This window comes from Heptranchias perlo, chromosome 37, assembly GCF_035084215.1.
Source record: "Heptranchias perlo isolate sHepPer1 chromosome 37, sHepPer1.hap1, whole genome shotgun sequence".
In the NCBI taxonomy this organism is placed as follows: Eukaryota; Metazoa; Chordata; class Chondrichthyes; order Hexanchiformes; family Hexanchidae; genus Heptranchias; species Heptranchias perlo.
The window spans coordinates 957,340-966,716 of record NC_090361.1 but is presented as its reverse complement, the minus strand read 5'-3'; the positions used below and the strand labels follow the sequence as shown (position 1 = coordinate 966,716).

The following is a 9,377-nucleotide window of genomic DNA, read 5'->3' as shown; positions in this document are numbered from 1 at the left end:
ATTTTACCCCAATCTCTCTTCCTGTGGAAAAAAAATTACAATTCTCTACCCCACATATCATCCACTGACCAGATGGGTAATCTGCTCTCACACTTCTGTTGGCACTGTTTAGCAAATAGTTACAGGAAAAATTACAAGGACAAGCTTTCCACATGCTCTTCAGCCTCCCTGCTGCTCACCTGGCTTCAGTTTTCAGTGATGTACAGAATATTTTCCCATAAGATTACTTGAATGCACTCTTCCAGTGGAGGTCATTGTTACCTGGTCCAATACCCAGAGCTGTAACATTGGGATGACATTTATGATTAGCAACAGCTGATTAGACTGTAAACCCATTTGTACACTTGGAGTTTTTTTTAAACAAAAGGTTTTTCAAAACAGGTTGTCTTTTGAAAGCAAAACTGGCAATTGTCATACCCTTGTGGCACCAAGAGTTTGCCACATGTTCAGCATAGGGCTGAATTTTAAGCAAGCTGTCCAGATGTTCTAAAATGCACAGTTACCAATCGTCCACACTATAGTTTGTCCCCCTCCAATTATGCTGCTTGTCCAAAGCATCATTAAATCGCCCTTAAACTGACAAATTTGAACAAACTTCCATCTGCAGCAAAGTAAGTATCAGAAGGACGCGTGGCGCTTACCGGCTCTGCGGCTGATGGTGACAAAGATGTCTCCTTCTTCTCACAGGTTGTGCAACAGAACACGCTCTTTCTGGTGGGCCGCCCGCCCGCGAGTAAACTGCCCTCGAGCCCCAGGCGGGCGGGCAGGAAGGCGCGCTCCCGGCCCTCGAGCCCCAGGCGGGCGGGCGGGCAGGAAGGCGCGCTCCCGGCCCTCGAGCCCCAGGCGGGCGGGCGGGCAGGAAGGCGCGCTCCCGGCCCTCGAGCCCCAGCTGAGGATTTCCCGCCCGCAGTGCTGGTGCTGCGCTGTGATTGGCGGGCGCGGCCGGGCGGTTGAGGTGCGGTGACGCCACAATGCGGCCTCTGTTGGGCGGGAAGCGCGTGGCGGCGCCTCACAGCTGCCAGGGCCTGAGAGGCAACAAGATGGCAGCGTGCGGCTATCTGCTGCTCCTCACCCTCATCCTGGGCAACTTACCCCTGGGTGAGTACTTTACACACAATTTGGAGCTTACCTACTGCAGTCAAAGAGATTAAATATTAATTTTAAATAAATAATTCACAGATTCCACCGCCAAATGGACACAATCATCAGGTCATAGATATATGGTCATTTACCAATAAATGAAGGCCTGTTACTACTGGGTGAAGTGGATTTTGTTGAATCTGACTGTTAACGTACTGATTTAAAATAAGAAACAAAGAATAAACTTGCATTTATATAGTGCCTTTCACATCCTCAGGATGTCCCAAAGTGCTTTATAACTAATGAATTACTTTTGAAGTATAGTCATTGCTGTTACACAGGAAAACTTGGCAACTAATACACACACAGCAAGGTCCAACAACAGCAAGGAGATAAATGAGCACATTATGTGTGTTGGTTGAGGGATACATATTAGCCAGGAGAACTGCCTCGCTCTTCCCCAAACACTGTGGTATCTTTCACATCTATCTGAACAGGCAGATTGGGCCTCAGTTTAATATCTCATCCAATACACAGCTCCTACAGTGGAAGCTGTCCTCAATACTCAACTGAAGTGTCATCTTAGATTATGTGCTCATCCTGGAGTGGGGCTTGAACCTATATTCGTTTGACTCAGAAGCAACAGCGCTACCAGTAATCTAAGCTGTTACTTTTAGCTGGGATTCAAAAAAAAACTTATCAATGGGGGTATTATGCACTGAAGCTAACAGTAACCTTTTTCCAATTCCTTGCTCGTTCAGTGGGTAAAAGCACAATCAGGTGTAGCACAAAGTCATAGACCAGAAGGTCTCAGGTTTGATTCCTATCCGCGCTGAATTAGCTGGTCTCCGCTGGGGTGATACATTTGGCCTCAGCACTCCCAGGCTAGGAAGGGGAATATCAGGCAGGGTTTTCAGTTTATTCTTTGTTTCTTATTTTAAATCAGTACGTTAACAGTCAGATTCAACTATCAGTGACTCATACTGGACTGTTCATTTGTTGGTGCTGTTTGATTACTAGCTTGGTGCTGGCTACAATACCCCTTCAATAATTAAACAGCCTGCCAATACTCATTGTGTAGGCTCACACAAAGATCTGAAGAATGGCTACTTTGGCAAGGTACCAGAAGACAGCTGGGACTTGTAGAACTGTACCCTAGGACGAGTCAGCAGCTTCAGGATATACCACACAATTGACATTATAAAGTTATAACATTAAAGAAATTCCCTATATCATTTCTTTGCTAGTTGTTCTCCCCTGCATTTCTGTAAGTGTTGACCCTTGCGAGGAGGAACAAGAAAATTACAGGCCACTGTTATGAGGTGCTTCCAGTCTCATTTTTTGATTTTGGCTATGCCTTGTTTTGTTGGAGATAATTGTTTAGCTTGATTTATTCAGAAAACATCAAAGTGATGACAATGATGGCTGTGAGGTGAGAGAACAAAAGTTTGTCATCCCACACTTCCATACTTATAATAATTCCCAATAGTGTATTTAATTTCAGAGCTTGCTCGTCTACCTGAAAGGAGAGTTCTACAGGAAGAGGACAATAAAAGACAACCTAGTCAAGCCTCCATGGTGGAACGTAGAAATGAACACCCTCCCAGATTGCATGGAGGTGAGGAAAACCACTACAGTCAAACAATAGTGAGTGAAACTTTAAATGTGTCACAGATTGGGTACATTGTCAGTTAGCACACTCCTTTCACCTTGGCTGTCAAGTTCAAGGCAGTGTAAAGGGAGCTTTACTCTGAATTTAACCCATGTTATGTTTAACCTAAGAGAGAACGAAAGAACTTGCATTTCATAAAGCGCCTTTCACGACCTCAGGCCAATTAAATACTTTATTCGAATTGTAGTCCCCTTTGTAATTTAGGAAATGCGGGAGCCAATTTGCACACAGCAAGGTCCCGCAAACAGCAATGAGTTAATGACCAGATAATCTGTTTTAATTATGTCGGTTGGGGGATAAATATTAGCCAGGACACCGGGGAAAACTCCTCTGCTCTTTTTTTTTTGCATAGTGCCTTGGGATCTTTTACGTCCACCCGAGAGGACAGAAGGGGCCTCGGTTTAACGTCTTATCTGAAAGACGGCACTTCCGACAGTACAGCACTCCTTCAGTACTGCATTGAAGTGTCAGGCTAGATTATGTGTTCAAGCCTCTGGAGTGAGACTTGAACCCACCTTCTTCTGACTCAGGCAAAAGTGCTACCACTGAACCACAACTGACACCGTGCTTAATGGGGCAGTGTTCCCTCCCACTTTTCCTCCTCTGCCCCGAAAATGTTGATTCTTGCCAGGGTATGGTCCCTTCAACCTTCTGGTACTTCATCAAAATTGCAATTCTTCATTCATGAGTTTTGAGGTATTTCCTCATAACTGGCAGAATCCTAGTGAATCTGCATTGTTTCCTCTCTATTGCTTGAACACCATTCCTACTGTGGAGCCCAAAATTGCAGACAGTACTTACTAATGTTTTATATAGATTCACCATCACCTCTCGATTTTTAGCTTTTTTATACCTTTATCAACTTGCTGCTTTTAATGTCTTCTGAACCCCCAGTTACCTCTGCTCTTCCACATTACCCAATATTCCCCCATTCAAATTATAACTTTTTTAATGAAAATGTAGTGTCCAGCATTTACTGACATTGAATTTCATCTGCCACTTTTTTGTTCATTCTTATTAATATCCCCTTGCAGATTTCATCGGTCCTCAGAATTATTTACTCCGTCTCCTCTGTTAGTATCATCTGTAAAGTTGGACACCACCCCCTCTAGTTCTATATCCTAATTATTTATGTACACAGGGAACAGAAGCAGTCACAGAACAGAACCCTGTAGGACACCGCTAAGCTATTCCAACCACCCGAAGAAACTCCCTAACCCCTACTCTGGTTAGAATTGAGGAAACAGTGTTTAATTCAATTTGCTACCCATCCACTAATTCCATACCCCTTACTCTTCTCCAGTAGTCTCCTGTGTAGCACCTTGTCAAAGACTCTGAAAATCCATGTACACCACCATATCTGTCATCTCCTCAAAAAACTCTTTCAGGTTTGTCAATCATGGTCCTCATTAAAATCTGTTGACTGGTTGTAATTTTTTCTTCAGCTAGATATTTAGTAATTTCATTCTGATAGAAGAAATGGCTGAAATGTATCTGCCATGTTTCCTTTTCCTTTGTGTTATTGTTAGCTATAAAATGCCATGTGCAAAAAACAAAATATTCTATATCTAGTAAATATCTGTCAGCATGGGAAAGTTATGCAAAGAACAATGCAAAGTTACCCACAGTTAGCCAAGTGTTACATTATCTGGTTGTTCCAGCAGGCGTAGTCTTTTTAAAACTATCTTTTCCCTTATTTCAGGCCACCCAAAGAAAGTGCTCCCATTTCCCGAAGCAGAGCAGCAGAAATACATCCCAGTGCAGCTCAGGCGTAGACGGCACGGAACTCGCATTTTATGTAAGTAGCACACTATCCAAAATGGAGCATTTATCACGTAAAACATAAATTAAACAAAACATGCTACCAGTGCATCTTTGAAGAGATAGTCTTGTGGTAAGCAACATTGAAGAGGTGGGGTTATCATGATTTACAAGCAAAGTAATAGGACTGGAATGCTGATGATGACGGTATTGGGATTATAAAGACACTAAGATTAACAAGGGTTATCTAGACAGTCATGGATTATAGGTATAGCACAGGAGGGATTAAAGGGACAGCACAGAGACAGAACTCTGACTATAGCAAAGAGCATAAAGACAAAATGAGGTGGGGGGAGGAATTAGTCATTGGAGGTAGCATAAAGACAAAACGAGGGGTGGGGGGAGGAATTAGTCATTGGGGGTTAGAGAATCAGCAACCTATTTTACACTCCACTCAATTTTCTTTTCCACTGAAGTCATTGGAAAAGAAGAATACAAAATGGGCTGCCGATTCACTATTGCCCTACGTTTTGCACTACCGCCAAAGACCAATTTCACTCCCACCGTTGATACGAGATTATAGGGGCAGCACAAGGATCCGTAGAGGCAGCAAAATGTACAGGATTTCAAAATCCAAGCTTGCCTGCACCTATCTGCTACTTCTTGATTCACCTTATCTTTTTTAGTCTGTTCAACCTTGGTAATTTCCTGCATTATGACTATTCACCTTGCATTCTGTACTGTAAATTTGAAGCTCCTGTTGAATATCTGATTGCTCTGAAATATCAATAAAATGGGCGATATCAATGGATGCAGAGACAGGAAAAATATAAAATCTCAACTTGATGAGTTTAGCACATTCTGATATTAGTTTTAAAATATTTCTTTGCAGACCCTGTAGGTGGTGACGAAGTTATAGTAGGTGAGGATGCGCTGGTTGGACACAAAGAATATTACCTGCCCAGACCTCCGTCTAGAATGCATCCACATGTGTATGAAGGTGTGAAAAAAGTTACAGTATTTCACTAATTAAACTTTAAACAAACCACTGGGTTAAAATGGAAAGTACAAAGACTTTTGTAGTTGTGTGTGTATATGGAGGAATATCTCATTCTCAACCTGCAGGATATAGGGGTGGCCTATTTTTTTTAAAATGTAACTTTATATGTCACTCATGGTTGCTTACCCTATTCCAACCTTGTTTTCTGAAAACTTGTTATGTGCAATGAGACGATGAAGCACCACTGGGCAATTTATCATATGGGAGGAAATCAACAGGAAACGGTCACAAAAACAAGTACTGGCCAAACATACTTCCCCCCTCAATCAGCAACTAAGTAGATTAATCAAAATTCTATAGGTTCAGACACCAGAGACAAATCAACTTGTTGGTTTTATTAATAACAGAAAGTGCAAGCAAGTCTATACATCTATATACTTACAAGTAGGATATCCATCAGGGTCTGCAAACTACTAACCAATCCAGGCAAGTTCTCAATGCAGAATATCAAAGAACTACTAAAAGCGTATTTATACATCTAAAAGAACAGATTCTAAGCAACACTTTGAACTATCAATTCTGAGATTATTGGCATGTGATCCTTATGTCATATGCTACTACACCAGCAGATGGCAATTTTGCACCATTTATACATCATTCTGGCTACAATGTAGGTGGCATTTCAGCTGGAATAGAGTATAGATTCAGACACCAGATATAAATCAACTTGTTGGTTTGATTATCAACAGAAAGTACAAGCAAGTTATACATCTATACTTACTAGTAGGAGATCCTTCAGGTCTGCCTTTAACTCTAACCAATCCAGATGAGTTCTCAGTACAGAATACCAGAGAATTACTGCAAGTGAGCCTATTTATCCACCTAGATGGACAATCTCAGATGACTTGCTCTAAACCTATAATTTCTGAAATTATTGTCATATGATCTTTATGTGTCATATGCTATTTCTTCAGTAGATGGCAATGTTGCACCACAAAGACTCCATTCTCACTGGAATGTGGCTGGCATTCATTTCTTATCAGTAGAACGTAAGACATTTTTCCATGGTTATAAACATCACACCTTAACAGAATGATAACAGCTGAAATGTAGACATGTTGGCTCCAAACCAGCTATAATTCTTACACAAAACCCTCGATGCTTCTTAAATTGCATTATCCTGACACCTCCTGTTTGCTTAGCATTCCCATGCTGAATCCTAATGACCTAATCTAAACCACGTGTTAGCCTCTATCACACAGAATATATTTCATAATACAAAGATATTAATACTGACTTCTGTATTGTTAAGCTATTTTTAACTATTATTTCTCACCAGATGTCCTAAGCTTCCTATCGAATCACACCCAATGTACATCTGTGGTTTCTACACTTCCTCCTTTATTGTAGACCTCTATGCTAACCATCCAATAATACCCTTTGCTATGCCAAGCTGTTAACCTATTATAGTATACACTATCCTACATTTCCTACATTGGAGCTTTGCGAAACACCTTTTCCAGGGTTCCACATTCAACTATTCCTCTCACGGTTCCCGAGGAAGCGTCGCCCTGTCAGTTTCACACCATATGCCTTACTCAGCCTTCATTAGAGTGATCATCTTCATCAGAAGAAAGTACTTGCATTTATATAGTGCCTTTCACAACCTCAGGACGTCCCAAAGTGCTTTACTGCAAATGAAGTACTTTTGAAGTGCAGTCACTGTTATATTGTACAAAAAGTGGCAGTCAGCTTGCACATAGCAAGGTCCCACAATCAGCAATGAGATAATGACCAGATATTTTTTTTCTTCTTTACCCTCTTCAATGATCTCCATACTAAGCATATTAAAACCATCGAAATTACTAACATTAGTTCCTGGGCTATAAAAACAACAATAACATGAATTGTACCACGGTTGTTGCCCAAGATTATGCACTACTTCCAACCATTCGTATTTACCTAAGGCTGATATCCCTTTCTTTATCTTAACATGTTGCTGCAGCCTGTGAACTAAGTGTTTCTGAGAGGTACTTCTCCTTTCCAAGATTGAGTGTAGATAAGGACAGTGATGGGATTGGATGTCCAAATTTGGTTATGGCTCTCAATGCTTCTGCTTGGAGGGATATATTTACTTGAATCGCTGTAACATTGTGAGCCTTAACTGGCAGCAAAATTGTATCCCCAAATTTAGTTATTTCAGTTGGTGTAAATCAGAACATGTGTTTAGAATGCGACATGTGACATGAATAAATGATCTGATAATCTGTTTTAGTGATATTGGTTGGGGGATAAATGTTGGCCAGTACACCAAGAGAACACCTTGCTCTTCTTTGAATATGCCTTGGGATTTTTTTTTATATCCAACTGAGAGGGAAGACAGGACCTCAGTTTAACATCTCATCAGCGGTACCTCTGGGATACCTTCTTTTACATAGATAGCAACATCCCCTTCTGGCCTATCCTCTGTATCTATGCTGTACCTAGTATACATGTAGAGGATGAGTCCATAGATTCTATACTCGAGATGATAACAGATTCATCTATGAAAGGAAAAAGGATGCACAGTCTACTACTCTTAGTTTGAAGGCACTTCATTATCTGAATTTGAATTTTTTAGCACTGAATTCCCCCTTTGATATGTTACTTATATTGCCTAATTCAAATTATTTGGTAATTTGATTTTTTTTTAGTGTATAAGACAACTTTGGATTATCAGGAATAGATTGTATTTTTCATAGAAAAAAATATTGATTATGTGTAGGTAATAAAAATGCAAATAATGTACATAAAGCAAGCACTCACAAGGAACAGCATGTTTTCCAGCTGCTATTGTAGGCCTAGCACCTTTCCAGGTGCAATCTAGTAGAAAACATCACATAAGAGAAGACAGTCACCAGACTGAAGAGAGGATAACCCTATTTCAATCTCCATTCCCTTTTCCAGACAATGAAGGCCTAACAGTTAGATCAGAGTTTTGTCCGACTCAGTTAGCAATTGTAGTTGTGTGATCTTTCTCCCATGGCCCTCCTGTGCCTAGTAGTTCAATGCTGCTTTTTCCTTGCTAGTCATATTATCTTTAAACCTTTTTTTCAGGATTCTACTAAGTCCTTCTGTTAGTTGAGATGACAAAAATTTAACCATCTTGTTGTTTTCTCCCAGGCCTGTTTGTTGGTATGTGGAATGTGTGGGGTAGGCACTCCTTGCCAAAGATGACTGCCCTTCTTGTTGATGAATGTTAACACCAACACTGCAAAAATGCTCCTTCCATGTGTTCTGTACCATTGTGTTGGAATCCCATCCTTCAGATGAGTCATTAAACCAAGGCCTCATCTGCCTCTTTCAATGGTTCAGATGGATGCTAAAGGCTAACGGGAGAGCAGGGAGTTTTCCCAGTGTCTTAGCCAACAGTCTTCCCTCAACCAACACAACCAAAAACAGATTAACTGGTCATTCATCTCTATGCTGTTTGTGGGATGTTGCCAGCACACAATGGCTTTCATGTTTGCATACATAACTATAGTCATTGCACTTCAAAAAATAATTAATTTTGTAAAGTGCTTTGAGGCATTTTGACATAATAGGTTCTATATAAATAATTATTATATAATTGCCTGACCAATACCTCTGGGTTATTGAACATGTTATGTCTTACAGGGATCAAGAGACTCATTTCTTACTTGTGAGCTCTGATTGGGTAGCTGAACACTGGCTGGGAGTCATACTGTTATTGACTGTAAAAGGCATGTTCCCTGGTAGGTAGCAGTTGAGCAGATATTGCCTAACAAATACCTACGTTAAAGACCTTAATACCCAACACCTGGAAACTCACTCCCTCCTTGAGTTCCTAGATAAAAGAGCAAA

At 40.8% G+C, this 9,377-nt stretch overlaps 1 protein-coding gene and 1 long non-coding RNA gene across 2 annotated transcripts in view; one reads left to right on the top strand and one right to left on the bottom strand.

Annotated features, from left to right (window-relative positions):
* The window catches only part of LOC137304259 (uncharacterized), a 72,304-nt gene extending 71,437 nt beyond the window's left edge, over nt 1–867 (bottom strand). The window contains exons 1-2 of the long non-coding RNA XR_010958531.1: nt 642–867; nt 180–279 (exon numbers count right to left, since the gene is read on the bottom strand). This is a non-coding gene — a long non-coding RNA (uncharacterized lncRNA). The remainder of the gene's footprint in view (nt 1–179; nt 280–641) is intronic.
* A 104-nt stretch (nt 868–971) lies between these two features.
* Nucleotides 972–9,377, top strand: part of LOC137304231 (uncharacterized) — a 41,613-nt gene continuing 33,207 nt past the window's right edge. Inside the window, exons 1-4 of the mRNA XM_067972788.1 lie at nt 972–1,098; nt 2,585–2,698; nt 4,455–4,550; nt 5,406–5,513. Of these exons, the coding sequence (XP_067828889.1) occupies nt 972–1,098; nt 2,585–2,698; nt 4,455–4,550; nt 5,406–5,513 (445 nt within the window). The remainder of the gene's footprint in view (nt 1,099–2,584; nt 2,699–4,454; nt 4,551–5,405; nt 5,514–9,377) is intronic.